Here is a 15232-nt window from a genome sequence, read left to right on the forward strand (position 1 = left end):
GTCAATAAGGCAGTCAAAATCCTCTCAGTTTTCGTCCAAAATATCTTAAATTGTATTCCGAGGATGAACAATGCTTTTTTTAGTTTAAAACAGCATGGGGGTTGTTTATTAATGACAAAATTTTCATTATGGTGTGGAGTAACCCTTTAAGTATTTAGCCATGCTGACTTAGCTACAATACCTACTACCATTTTCTAGTTTCTTATCAGATCATGATGCTTATCAGATCATGAAGAGAGATCTGAAAAGTATCGTAGGAAATGACTGTGTTCTTGTTCATGCCAAACCAATGTGTGGATGTTAGTGTGACACTTTAAGCCTCCCATGTAACCACACTCCTCTAATGCTTGTTCCAAATTAACCTTCCAGCACTCCTCTCACTGCCCCCTCCCATCAGAGGCCACTTGGCCCATCACTCACTCTAGCTCTCTCACCTTCTCCACTCTCCTTATTCCACTGACCATGCATGTTCCAAAAACAGATCAACTTTTCATTTCAGTGCTACCCCCCTACGTATGCTACTGCCTCATGCTCCTTGCCCACCAAATAACCCCCCACATCCTCAAGTCTGAGGTGCCGAAGATGTTCAACCCCTCGACTATAACTCGGCCCTGCAGAGCCATACGCAACTGATTGGAATTTAGGGGTGTGGCAACGGGCAACTTTGACCAATAGGGCAGCTGGCAGCAGTATAAAACACTCTACATGTGTGAATTTATTCGCTCTTTCTGTCAGTCCATCACTCCTGTGAGGAGGGGGTCCAAGTAACGGGGGGCAGATTTTGTAATACAGAGAGCAACAAGAGGATAGACCTGTTTAATTAAGCTTTTGCCACTCTTGAAGATCCTTCACCCCTGACAGGATGGAGGACGCCCATACCAAGGCCCCGGCCGAATGTCTGTCCTACTTCACAGTTAGTGAAACCACAGGTCTTTCCCCGGATCAGGTCAAGAAGAACCTGGCTAAGTACGGCTTCAATGGTGAGATTCATGAGATGGCTTCGAAGATGCATGCAGTGTTTAATAGAAAGCCAACCAAACACTCTGACTGGTGGAAGTGTCTCTTTTAAGGAAGAAGACAACATTGATATATTGCTTTTGAGTTGAAATTTTAAATGAAGAAAACAGTAGCTGCAATTGCATAAATGGTTTAGGCATTTCTTAAATGTTCAGACTCTTTAGTGGCATTTCAAGGGACATTAACAGGTTGTGGTGCAGAATCTGAGATTGAAAATAGACTTTGGAGGAGGGGGAGAAGGGAAGAAAGACAGGTGATGGTGCAGCGGCCTTGCTTGGTTATTTGAGAGGTCTTATTAGATTAGCAGTATTTCAGGCAGATGGGGGAGGGAGATTCTTAGGTTCTGGCTGAAGTCGGCCTGGGTGATTAGATATGTTATTGGCATTACCAAGTAATGATGTGCAAAACAGGCCCTCTTGTACAGAGAGAGTTTAGCATGCAAATAAAAATCAAATGTAATGATCCCAAGTGATGGAAAACTGAATGTTGAAGCTGGGACTGTACATAACTGTAAACAGTTCAGATTTTATAAAAATGTTCATTCAGAATTGATAAATACCGTGCTGATAAGTACCGAGCTGTTTTTTTGTGAGAATTAACATATTATTTTACTAATGCTTTATATAACTCACCTCCTAAGTTGTTAAAGTGCCACAACTTCCTTTTTCATATTTGTCATATAAAAATCAACTGGAAATATAGGTACAGTGAAAGATTTGGCCAGGGTAATGTTGTTCTGCTGTTTTCTGTCAGTTGTTCATTTTCTTTCTTTTTTCTTTCTCTTGTCTCCGTCTATTCTTTGTTTCTCAGAGCTGCCAGCTGAGGAGGGTAAGTGCAAAAATAAAAAAGTGACAACATAAGAAATAAATCAAGTCCATATTCACCAGCAACTAGGACATCAATAGAATTTTAAAATCTAGTAAGGATTTAACTAAATTTCCATTCCTTTTAGGAAAATCCATCTGGGAACTGATCATTGAGCAGTTTGAAGATCTGTTGGTCAGAATTTTGCTGCTTGCTGCCTGCATCTCTTTCGTAAGTTACTGACAAATGGACAGTCCCGAAAACCATTAATTGGTTATATTAATAAATTTTTTATTGAGTATTAGGTGGATGTAAATCATATATAGAATCATATTTTTATAGAACAAACAAGTTCTTGAAATCAAAACTAATTAAACACTTAGCTTCATGTGATTTGATCTGTCAGCATATAGACATAGATATTGCACAATTTTAAAAATACCCTTTAAACTTTAGTAGTGTGTCATGTGAACAGCTGTTCTGACAGTATAGGTTGCCATACTGCGCTTCCTGCTGTAACATACACCACGACCATCTATGGTGTTATGCAACAAGGTACACATGCTAATTTGCCATTTATTTTAGCATTATGGTTATGGGCAAAAGTGAGAGTCTGAGAGCTGTACAGCCTCAGCATTACGATATGTTGGCAGTATTACCTACAGCAATGTAGAATCAGATAGCTTCCTATAGAATTGATTGATCTTAATTTATGGTGTCAGGAAGCCATGGTGGTGTTATTTATCTCACAACTTTCTAAGCAGGAATGACTCTGTAAGGTGGATGTTTAGGGGGTTCAGCGGGTATTGGGAGGTTAGAGGTGAACATGGGGGGTATTAATGTCTGCCCCCTCCCCACTCTGCCTTAACCAGCTGTTCCAATAGCCTTAGAAGGAAAATATTAAGGGGCTCAGAAGACGTATGTGAGGGAGAAGGGGTTATTTTAAGAAGGACTCAAGTTGAAGACAGAAACTCTATCCTTTTGAAAGGTCAGGAGAGATGCATAAGAGAAAGCACAGCGAGAGTAGCTATAACAGCAGGTCTGTTGTGCAACAATATTGTGAAATAATGTTTTGACTGGCTTTTATTTATGCATACATTGCACAAGAGAAGAAATTAAGCAACCAGACCAGTAGCATCATGAATTACAGCAGTAATATTTAGGGTGGGCCCAATAAGCATCAAAGACTTCCATGGATCAATAAATAAAATGAATATTTATGTGAAAGAACTTGGAAAGTATCTTTATCTTCTCTAAAATCTTGTTTTTGGCTATATTAGTATAGTACAAAACTCTGTATCAAAGTGTGGTTTTTTTATATGCTTTAATATGCTTCATAGATGATATAAAAACCTTATTAAATTAATAAGTATATATAATTTCACAAGATTCACAAAGATAATTTAAATTTTTTTTAAAAAAGATAAGTATGGCATCCTTAATGGAAAGGAGTTTATTACCTTAGTCTTTAATGTCTCTCTTCATTTGCTTTTAGGTCCTGGCCTGGTTTGAGGAAGGTGAAGAGACCGTCACTGCCTTTGTTGAGCCTTTTGTCATTTTGCTTATTCTCATTGCCAATGCCGTCGTCGGTGTGTGGCAGGTAATGCACCAAATGTAGTCTTAACTGATTTCATAAAGTAAATTAAACAAATGCGTAATTAACTGATAATCTGTTATGTAAACCAAGCAAATGTCTGTCTGTTATTCAGGAGCGTAATGCTGAGAGCGCCATTGAGGCTCTGAAGGAGTATGAGCCTGAGATGGGTAAGGTCTACCGTTCTGACAGAAAGAGCGTCCAGAGGATCAAGGCCAGAGAGATTGTCCCCGGTGACATCGTAGAGGTGTCTGGTATGTCTTTTTCATATACTCTTTTGTTCACAGTTTTTTCATTTTGGAATAGCTTATTGAAATATTTATTTGTTTTTTAATGAACTTAGTATTTAGTGCACAGTTTTTCTCTATTTCTAGAAGTCACCTACGTTTTTTACATTTTCTTTAATTATATATTTTGTAGTTTTTTTTTTTTTTTTCAGGTTCTTTTTGTTGTGGCATTGATCAACAAGCAGTAGTGTTTTGCTACACTGCTAACTCATTCTTTCCTCTTCCCTAGTTGGTGACAAAGTTCCTGCTGACATCAGGATTACTGCTATTCGTTCCACCACCCTTCGTGTTGACCAGTCCATCCTGACTGGTTAGTGATTTTAACATTGTTCTCTACTCTCTACTTTTACAATGATCATTAGCGGTGGTCCATTGGTAAAGAATTGTTAAAACATTCTACTATAAAAATGCTACACATGCTGGATTCTTTTGAAATGAAAACCAGTTTGTAAAGCAGCTGCACTCTCTTCTCCAGTGTATATTTATTTTGATTAGAATTTTATTGTAATTGTATATAAATATGATTAACTCTTTGTACAGGTGAGTCCGTCAGTGTGATCAAGCACACTGAGCCTGTCCCCGACCCTAGAGCTGTCAATCAGGACAAAAAGAACATGCTTTTCTCTGTGAGTTTTCATCCACACAATATTCATCATTCAGTTTCTACTCATACCTCAATATACAAAAGTTTTTGGAAAAAGGTTACTATCAGATAATGAAAGCTCTAACCTAACATGGTAACTGTGATTTTGCCCAGTAGGATGGATTTTTAACACTGGAACAACAAACATAATCATAAACCTAACATTACCCCCAACTCCAACCTGATCATAAAGCCTTTGTTGTAGACTTAAGTATTGCTCCAAGAACAAGTAGTTTACATTTTCTTTTGTACCTATAGGGCACAAACATTGCTGCTGGCAAGGCTATTGGAGTTGCTGTTGCTACTGGTGTAACCACTGAAATTGGTAAGATCCGTGACCAGATGGCCGCCACAGAGCAGGAGAAGACCCCCCTGCAGCAGAAACTGGATGAGTTTGGTGAGCAGCTCTCTAAGGTTATCTCTCTGATCTGCGTCGCTGTCTGGATGATCAACATCGGCCACTTCAACGACCCCGTCCATGGTGGATCCTGGATCCGTGGCGCTGTCTACTACTTTAAGATCGCTGTTGCTCTGGCTGTAGCTGCTATCCCTGAGGGTGAGCATGATAGCATGTGCAACACATTTCCCAAAGTGAATTATGTAACTCCAACTACACACTTTATTTCCAGAACAGGGCTAAAAGCTTGACTATACTTTACATAAAGCATAGTTACTGTATCTAAAACTTTTGAGATCAATGTTATTAAAAGATATTAACATAACTGTAAACTCTACTCTCGTCAGGTCTGCCTGCTGTCATCACTACCTGTCTGGCCCTTGGTACCAGACGTATGGCCAAGAAAAACGCCATTGTCCGTTCACTGCCTTCTGTGGAGACCCTGGGCTGTACTTCTGTCATCTGCTCCGACAAGACTGGCACCCTGACCACCAATCAGATGTGTGTGACCAAAGTAAGTGTTCTGCTATCTTTATGTACACACATCAACTAAGAAATAATTAATCTAAAGCTAATATTGATATGAGGTAATCTTAAAGAGGAAGTGTGTATTTAGGAAATACTATCGTTAGGCTGACTTTCAGAGTTCCCTTTCAAAACATTTCTAAGCTTAATAACAATTAAGCTTTTTCTGGGCTCAAATGGGCTCTTCTTGATCAACCAAGTTTTTGAGTGTTTAATTATTTAATTGTTTAATTAATTATTTTCCAAAAAAAAAAAATAGCAGATTGGAAGAGAAAGTAGGTGTGTTTGGAAAAAAGCATATTATTTTTGTAGTTTCTTTGGTTGCTGTAAGTAGTACTGAAATTTTACCTGTGTAAGTCTTGTGCATTTATATTAATAATGTAATTTTTATTTGCACACTAAGATGAAATTTTCTGTTATTACAGATGTTCATCATTGATAGAGTTGATGGTGATCACGTTGAACTTGACTCCTTTGATATCTCTGGCTCCAAGTACACACCCGAGGGTGAGGTGTAAGTACACAATAAAACACTTCCACCTAAAATGCTCTTTATATTATCAGGCTATCAGCATGTTAAAGTCACAAATATAATCTGAGTGGTATCTTTCTCTTAGCACAAAGTTGGGTGCTCGTGTTGACTGCGGTCAGTATGACGGTTTAGTTGAGTTGGCCACCATCTGTGCCCTGTGCAACGATTCCTCCCTTGACTACAATGAGGTGAGAGATATATACTGCTTCATACTTCATTCTTTTGTTTTCTTTTCTATGTTTGTCTGAAGACGAAACCTATAATATACCTCTGTGTTACAGTCCAAGAAGATCTATGAGAAGGTCGGTGAGGCCACTGAAACCGCTTTGTGCTGCTTGGTTGAGAAGATGAATGTTTTTAAGACCAATGTCAACAGCCTGTCCAAGATTGAGAGAGCAAATGCCTGCTGTAGTGTAAGTAGAGATGTAAACCTTCTACATCAGTGATGTAGCTTGGCACTGGTAGTGTCACGGTTGTGTGGTAAGCACGAGAGCACACAACAAGATTAAATGAAAATAAAAGGGTTTAATTCCAAAATGGAAAAATAAAGGATATACAGACAGGCAGGCAGGTCGAACAGGCAGGCAGGCAGGCAGGATAAACACAGGTAAAGACATTAAGTAAGGACCTCGACGCTCGGACAAACAGAACTCAAAACACAGGACTTAAATACACAGGGTAATTGACGAGACACAGCTGATGACAATAACATAATTAACACAGAGGGAAGGCAGGGCACAGGGAGCACATGGCACGAAACGAAAACATAAACACAGAGTCCAGAGATGTGACATTACCCCCCCCTCCCGGAAGGTGCGTCCTCGCACCTAAAGGGTAACAAATGAAAACAAACAAAACCAAAATGACTAGGATTTGGGGATACCGGGTCTTGGGAGGAGGTTCTGGTGGAGGACGGATCCCCAGGAGGGGGCAGGCAGAAGGCAGAAGGGTCCAAGGAGGTGTAGATGGAGGGAGGAGCCAGGAAGGAGACAGGAGGAGTCCGGAGCAGGAGGAGATCCAGAGCCCAGCTATGATGGTCCACGGTGGGGCCGACGGAGGGAGGAGCCAGGAAGGAGACAGGAGGAGTCCGGAGCAGGAGGAGATCCAGAGCCCAGCTATGGTGGTCCAAGGTGGAGCCGACGGAGGGAGGAGCCATGGAGGAGGAGCAGCCATCGACTCCATGGGGCCGACCGGCGGTGGCGGAGCAGGTGGAGGAGGAGACCGAGGTGAGACGGAGAGCCGAAGAGCCAGGGTGACGCGAGGCGCTGGAGGTCAAGGCGGCGCCGCAGGCTTCGGCGACTGACACGGAGCGGGGGCGGGAAGGACGCGGCGGAGCCAGAGCGACTGAGGACTGAGGTGAAGCCGGAGGAAGGAGGAGCCTGACAGAGCCGGTGGGATGGAGGGGCGAGGCAAAGCCGGAGGAGAGGAATCTCGAGGCGACGGATGGTCGACGACAGACCAAGGCGGAGCCGGAGGGACGATGGAGCCTGGTGGAGCTGGTGGACTGACGGACCACGTGTAGAGGAGGGAGCTAGGAGCCCAGGGGCGCCGGCGGGTCTACGGGCCGAGGAGGAGTCTGGGTCTCGGAGGCAGGACGGTGAGGCGAGGATCCTCCAACCTCGATGGCGATGGAGACCGGCAGACCCGTGGCGAGCTCCAGATGGTTTGCTGAGGATGAGCGCAGGGGCTGCTGGGATCCATCGGCGTGGTGTGGCATGGGTGGGAGGTGGGAAAACTTGGCGGCACTGGAGGAGCGCGCGTGGCGCGGGCACTGGAAACGGGGCGGAGCGCGCGTGGCGCGGGCACTGAACGGGGCGGAGCGCGCGTGCGCGCGGGCACTGGAACGGGGCGGAGCGCGCGTGGCGCGGGCACTGGAAACGGGGCGGAGGCGCACGTGGCGCGGGCACTGAACGGGACGGAGGCGCACGCGGCGCGGGCACTGGAACGGGGCGGAGGCGCCGCGCGGCGCGGGCACTGAACGGGACGGAGCGCACGTGCGCGCGGGCACTGGAACGGGGCGGAGGCGCGCGCGGCGCGGGCACTGGAACGGACGGAGGCGCACGTGGCGCGGGCACAGGAACGGGACGGAGGCGCCACGGGCGCGGGCACAGGAGCGGGACAGAGCGCACGTGGCGCGGGCACAGGAACGGGGCGGCTGGGCGGAACCAGCGAGCTAACGGGGCGGCTGGGCGGAACCAGCGAGCTAGCGGGGCGGCTGGGCGGAACCAGCGAGCTAACGGGGCGGCTGGGCGGAACCAGCGAGCTAGCGGGACGGCTGGGCGGAACCAGCGGGCTTACGGGAAGGCTGGGCGGAACCAGCGGGCTTACGGGAAGGCTGGGCGGAACCAGCGGGCTTACGGGAAGGCTGGGCGGAACCAGCGAGCTAACGGGACGGCTGGGCGGAACCAGCGGGCTAACGGGACGGCTGGGCGGAACCAGCGGGCTAACGGGACGGCTGGGCGGAACCAGCGGGCTAACGGGACGGCTGGGCGGAACCAGCGGGCTAACGGGACGGCTGGGCGGAACCAGCGGGCTAACGGGACGGCTGGGCGGAACCAGCGGGCTTACTGGGTAGCCGAACGGGAACAGGAACTCAGGATACAGGGGAGGTGCCCAGTCTAAGTCCAAGTCTACATCATCCAGCTCCCTTTGCAGATCCAGCAGCCCCAGGTGGATGATCAGCTCATCCTCAGCCGATGTGCAGTAGGCGGAGCTCCACTCCGCGCTCTCATCGCAGTCGGCTGTCTCCACCGCTGGGAGCTCCGTTGCTGGCTCGCGCACCTGGTCTGGACGTATACGGCTCGGGTCCTGTTACGCTCCACGACTCTGTCGCTCTCTCTGGCGATGGGTCCGTGGTCGCGCTTGACTCGCCCCGTGTCAGCGGTGGGCTCAGGCTGGGGCTCGACCTTTGGTGTGAAGGGATGAGTTGGGCTCTGGATCTGGAGTGGGGCTGGTGTCGTTGTCCTCAGGCGCAACCATCATGGTTGATTTGCAGGACACCAGCACCCACTCGACGTACGCGGCGAGGCTCTCTCGAGGACCGCTCCCGGACAGCTGCGCTTGGCTGGAGGTGTTAAGTCCGCGGAAATAGAGTTCGAGCAGAGAGCAGTCCGGGTAGCGAGAGTCGTTGGCCAGTTCGAGGAATAGTTCTGTATAGTCCTCGAGAGAGCAATCCCCCTGCTCCAGCAGGCGGATGAGGAAGTTCGGGTCTTTAAACTGGGCAAACATGGCAAAAAACAAAAAATAAGGGGGGAAAATACGCCGCTATTTACTTCTTTATATGGTCCGAGCGTTCTGTCACGGTTGTGTGGTAAGCACGAGAGCACACAACAAGATTAAATGAAAATAAAAGGGTTTAATTCCAAAATGGAAAAATAAAGGATATACAGACAGGCAGGCAGGTCGAACAGGCAGGCAGGCAGGCAGGATAAACACAGGTAAAGACATTAAGTAAGGACCTCGACGCTCGGACAAACAGAACTCAAAACACAGGACTTAAATACACAGGGTAATTGACGAGACACAGCTGATGACAATAACATAATTAACACAGAGGGAAGGCAGGGCACAGGGAGCACATGGCACGAAACGAAAACATAAACACAGAGTCCAGAGATGTGACAGGTAGCTTGGTAACTCAGTTTTGTTTCCGTTTTATCCTGTGCAGGTTGTGAAGCAGCTAATGAAGAAGAATTTCACTCTGGAGTTCTCCCGTGATAGGAAATCCATGTCTGTGTACTGTACCCCTACCAAGGGTGATGCAGGCAGCAAAATGTTTGTGAAGGTATGTGTCCCATTCAAAAAAATATGATGGTTTCTTGGACATCCCTTGCAAATAACATAGTATATGAAAGCATATGTTATCAACAGTAGTGAAAACACTGTTAAGGCTTCTGTCATAATATTATTTGTAAGAATTTAAGAAGTATTTTTTTGCTGTTGGGGATCTTTAACAAAATAATAGATGCATTTGATGTCTCCTCATTTTGTTAATATAGGGCGCTCCAGAGGGTGTGATTGACAGGTGTTCCTATGTGCGTGTTGGTTCCACTCGCGTACCCCTGACTGGCCTTGTTAAAGATAAGATCATGTCCGTCATCAAGGAGTGGGGTACTGGCCGTGACACTCTGCGTTGCCTGGCACTTGCCACCCGTGACAATCCCCTGAAGGTTGAAGAAATGAACCTTGAGGACTCTACTAAATTTGCTGACTATGAGGTGAATATGAAAAACATCCATTCTCCCTTGTCAGGCTGGTAAAGCCTGAAAATTGCCCAAAAAAACTTAGTCAAACTAGCTAGTAAAGTTGCCAGAGTGGTATCTTTGATGGATGTGAGTGATAAGCTTTCCCTTTTCTTGAATATATTTGGTCAGAATCTCATTAAAAGTCTTAAGACACTATTCTCTGGTTTCTTGAGTAAAGAAAATGCTGTACTCACTTAGTGCAATAGACTGTATCCAAACTCTCACAATTGTAATATCAATAATATAATAACAACAAAATTTGAAAGTGACTACATGCTCCATATGTGGTGGTACAGCATTGATAAGGTTTAATAAATGTCTTAATACTTTACTGTCTTGTTCAGACTGACTTGACCTTCGTTGGCTGTGTCGGTATGTTGGATCCCCCCCGTAAAGAGGTTACTGGCTCCATTGAACTGTGCAGGGCTGCTGGCATTCGTGTTATCATGATCACTGGTACGCTTTTTATCCATCCTTTCATCAGTCATCTCTCTCAACCTTTTAATCTTTTATTGTTGCAAGACCTGACACCTGTCCACAAAATCCTTCAGGTGACAACAAGGGCACAGCTGTGGCCATCTGCCGTCGTATTGGCATCTTTTCTGAGGATGAGGATGTAACTGGCAAAGCTTATACCGGCAGAGAGTTTGATGACCTGCCCCGCGGTGAACAGAGCGAAGCTGTCTGCAAGGCATGCTGCTTTGCCCGTGTTGAGCCCTCCCACAAGTCTAAGATCGTTGAGTTCCTGCAGGGCTATGATGAGATTACTGCTATGGTGAGGCATAAGTACACTTAAATAACACCATATCGCATGAAACCCTGCCTTTAAGATGATATAGTAATTCTGTTATCTTTCCTTTAGACTGGTGATGGTGTCAACGATGCCCCTGCCTTGAAAAAGGCAGAAATTGGCATTGCCATGGGCTCTGGCACTGCCGTTGCCAAGTCAGCCTCTGAGATGGTCCTGGCCGATGACAACTTCTCTTCTATTGTGGCTGCCGTTGAGGAAGGCAGAGCCATTTACAACAACATGAAGCAGTTCATCCGTTACCTGATTTCTTCAAATGTTGGGGAGGTCGTCTGGTAGGGATCCATGGCCGTTTAATGTATGTTTAATGTACTCAAATACAGCTTAACATTGTTTTCGTCTCTTCTTTTCTTACAGTATTTTCCTGACTGCTGCCCTGGGTCTGCCTGAGGCTCTGATCCCAGTCCAGCTGCTGTGGGTGAACTTGGTGACTGATGGTCTGCCTGCCACTGCCCTGGGCTTCAACCCCCCTGATCTTGATATCATGGGCAAGCCTCCCCGCTCTGCCAAAGAACCCCTGATCTCTGGCTGGCTGTTCTTCAGATACATGGCCATTGGTGGTTGGTATCCATGTTACTTCTGTGGAATGTCAGCTTACTCAAGTTTTCCATGTGAGTTTTGATGGTCTAATAAACTGACTGTCCTCAGGTTATGTGGGTGCTGCTACTGTGGCTGCCGCTGCTTACTGGTTCGTGTATGATGAGGAGGGTCCCGGGATCACCTACTACCAGCTGGTGAGCAATATCTCCATTATATTACTATTTATTATTGTATTTATCACACATGGAAAGAAAGTTACATCTGTTCACGCCTGTTAAATTCTCTTCCTGCTGTAGTCTCACTTCATGCAGTGCCATGAGGAAAATGAGGACTTCACTGGCGTTGAATGTGAGGTGTTTGAGGCTGCTCCACCCATGACCATGGCCCTGTCTGTCCTGGTCACAATTGAGATGTTCAACGCTCTCAACAGGTTAATTAGCATTAATTAACATCTTAATTCCAGTTTTTGTCATACATGATTTTGTCTCGAAGTTGCAGCTCTTGTATCTTAACAGCTATATTTAAAAATCTAGTGAGCCTCCTTGTTAATCTAAAGTCTAGGGCAGTATGTTAACCAAAATTGTTCCTATAGTAACTGTAACTGGTTTGTAAAGTTCTTCACTGACAGCAACTTTTTAACAGTAACCTCATGAGTGTCAATTATTTGGCTATTGCTACAATTATGCCCCAGTGACTTAGGGCTTGTTTAGTGGTCCAGTGTCACATATTTGTCACTAAAATAGTGCCTTTTTAAATGTATGTGCAGTGTAATTACAATTTCCCTTGACTCTAATCTCTGAGGCCACTACAAAACACCACCTAGAAATTACCTATCTAATTTGCCAACAGTTTATTTCGATAGTTCACTTTAGACATTCTATTAACAGTCTACTAAAGTAACTGTGCAAGAACATGTCAACTAGCAGTCCTTAGAGTCTAACACCTGATGGGTCCACAACATACAACAATGTGACAATGAGAAACTACAGTATATATAAACTTATTTACTAAACCCACCCTAACAGTCTACTGAGATTTAGTATGCGAATTAAGTTGCAAATTGAAGAGAATTATTTGACATATAGTTACCATGTAATTAATACCTACTTATAGTTAGAAGAATGTCTAAAGTTGACTACCAACATAAAGTGCAACCTCTAATTTTTTATCTATGTTATACATTTTCCCTAGGTGTATTTATTAAATAAATTTAAACAGAATTTCAAAAATTCATAATTTTGGAAAAAAAAATTGGTTTCTAAAATTTAAATACAATTCCAAGTGATTAGAGGGAACACATGTTATTGACAGGTGTAACTGAGGCTGGTGATGCCATAAAATACTGTCATGCAACCAAGCAAAAAAAAATTTACCCATGTTTTTATGTATTTCTCAATAGCTTGTCTGAGAATCAGTCCCTGTTGCGCATGCCACCATGGAGCAATTGCTGGCTAGTGGCTGCCATGACCCTCTCCATGTCCCTCCACTTCATGATCATCTATGTGGACCCCCTGCCCGTACGTCTCTCATCTTCATTTTTATTCTGTTCTTTATATTTGACTATATCTCTTACACTGGCCACATCTTTCCTTTTTCTATTACAGATGATTTTCAAACTAACTCACTTGAACACAGAACAGTGGATGGTGGTACTGAAGCTTTCTTTCCCCGTCATCCTCATTGATGAGGTGCTGAAGTTTGTTGCCCGCAACTACCTGGAGCGTAAGTTCTCAAATATGTAAATATGCATGTATTCACATAATTATGAAATAACATGCATTTAAGTAATAACATGTCAAACTACATTCATACTTATACTCTAGTAATAACTTGCTGACCTGTTTCCATGAATGAAAATTAATATATTTTCTCTCTAAACTTAAAATTTTCAAATTTATTTATAATTTTTTTCTTCATATAACTTGGTTGCACTAAAAAGTTCTTTTTTAATTCCACACTCTTCCTTCCTTTCACTTATCTCTCACACTCATTTGTTTCACACTAACTTTTTTATTTCTAGCCTAAACAGTCCTCATCTCCCAGTTTTCAAGTAACAGAAGCAAGGTATCCAATAATAGCCGTGCTGTACCTGTCTTTATGGATGTCTAAATGTTTCTATCCTTTTGCATGTTTACTGTTTTGGTTGGTGTTGCTTTGAGAGAGCATGTGGTCTGTAATTTAGCCTTGCATGCATGAAGCATCAGTGAAATTTATGCTAAACTTCTCATTTGTCTTCTCTTGTATTGTCAGTTCAATAGAAAGACTGGCTCATTTCTACTAATATAAACATTTTATTTTATATGACATGAACTAACTTCATGCTGAAGTGCATGGTAATTATTTATTGTGGATAGATAATGTGCAACCCTTAGCATAACCCTAACATCTGATTGTTCCAGAACCATTAAGGATGATCCAAGAATGTCCTGTTTGGGTAAATCATGTTCCAAGAACATGTTCTGCTTGTGTAAATCAAGTTAATACAAATATATTATTTTGTTGGAGTATCAAGTTACAGTGTTGTGAATTAATACATATTACAATACTATGTATTGTAATTTAAGGAAATGTGGATGTTAAGTTCCAATAAAGATGAAACGGTTACAATTGTGGACATGCTCATTTTTTTAAAGACAAAATTGGCTTTAAAAAAACACTTGCTATTTTTGTTTCCTTTTGATTTGTTTGCAATGCAAAAATAATATGGTGCTTTGCGAAATAGCACAATATTGTATAATTGTGTGTGCATTAAGATACTTATCGTGTTGTGAGGTACTGGACCATACCCAGCCCTGCTGATACCCAAAAACAGGGTTTCAAAAAGTCATGTTTATTTGCTTTTTATTTTTTATTTGCTCAGTGTTCTTATGTTTATTAAAACTCATCTTTTTGTGATTCCCAGCTAAAGCATGAAATGTAGAGACAACAACGTGGGAGTGAAAAAACAGGAGATAAAAAAGAAGAATACAACAAGAGAATGAATGAGGAAGAATGGAAGAAGAGAGAATTTACATCAGCTGAGACAGAAGCTCTCATGAGCCCATCTGCAGAATGGAGAGCACAAAATCTTTGGAAAATATAAAAAATAACAGAAAAACTAAAAAATACTAAGTTTAGTGACAGAGATGAATATATAGGTCAGCCCTTCCAAATTAGTGTTTGAATGCTGAATTGTTTTGTTCCTAAATGGACTAATAAGTGTATTAAACATTTTTTGTTAAAATTGTACACTTCACAGTCTCCATTTTATTTCTCTTTAGTTTATACATATACATACCTGCACAGTTTGGGGGTTTTAATTTCATTCCTTAATTGCCTCCTAGGAGCAATTCAATTTAAGGTCATGAACAAAACAAATACTTGTTAAAAGTAATTTAATTGAATTTAATTAAAATTTAATGTGCTTCATATGGATTTACACGTCTTTGCACGTCATTGAATCCTACTGATAAGTCTAATGTTCGCAGATTGCTAAATTTATCTAATTTAAAAAAGGTTTTTAGTTTACATTTTTACACTGGGCCTGAAATTAAGGATTTTGGTATGGATAAAGAAACAACATTTTGCTGTTTTTGGCTGTTTTAGGTCTGTCATGGATAAATAAATGTCATTAAAACTACCAGTAGGTGACTGTTTTAATAAGTGAATTATTGAACGTTCATATCAAACAATTTGTTCAAAAAGGCTGATTCAATTAGAAACTTGGGGTTTCAATTCTGGTAGTGCTTGCGTAATGTGCATATTATCCATTATACATTCTATGTGATATTAGTAGTATTGTATAATATTTAGGGAAGATAGGGTGGATAGCAAGGGAGCAAGTCCGTGCAGAGACATTTTG

The 15232-nt window shown here is 43.1% G+C and overlaps 1 protein-coding gene across 2 annotated transcripts; it reads left to right on the forward strand.

Annotated features, from left to right (window-relative positions):
• Positions 1–708: 708 nt before the first annotated feature.
• atp2a1l (ATPase sarcoplasmic/endoplasmic reticulum Ca2+ transporting 1, like) lies at positions 709–14619 on the forward strand. 2 transcript variants are annotated; one of them, XM_043253693.1, is made up of 24 exons: positions 709–980; positions 1828–1845; positions 1970–2052; positions 3317–3421; positions 3531–3669; positions 3932–4012; positions 4243–4328; positions 4604–4901; positions 5090–5256; positions 5693–5781; positions 5885–5987; positions 6081–6212; positions 9467–9583; positions 9798–10016; positions 10388–10499; positions 10595–10818; positions 10906–11126; positions 11209–11411; positions 11500–11585; positions 11688–11821; positions 12791–12908; positions 12996–13113; positions 13412–13455; positions 14294–14619. In XM_043253693.1, the coding sequence occupies exons 1-23, from the start codon at positions 863–865 to the stop codon at positions 13414–13416; spliced, it is 2976 nt and encodes a 991-aa protein (XP_043109628.1). In that variant the 5' UTR covers positions 709–862; the 3' UTR covers positions 13417–13455; positions 14294–14619. The 2 variants fall into 2 exon arrangements, with proteins under 2 accessions (XP_043109628.1, XP_043109627.1); XM_043253692.1 differs by lacking the exon at positions 13412–13455.
• Positions 14620–15232: the final 613 nt, after the last annotated feature.

The sequence above is a fragment of the Puntigrus tetrazona genome, chromosome 12, assembly GCF_018831695.1.
Source record: "Puntigrus tetrazona isolate hp1 chromosome 12, ASM1883169v1, whole genome shotgun sequence".
Taxonomy (NCBI): Eukaryota; Metazoa; Chordata; class Actinopteri; order Cypriniformes; family Cyprinidae; genus Puntigrus; species Puntigrus tetrazona.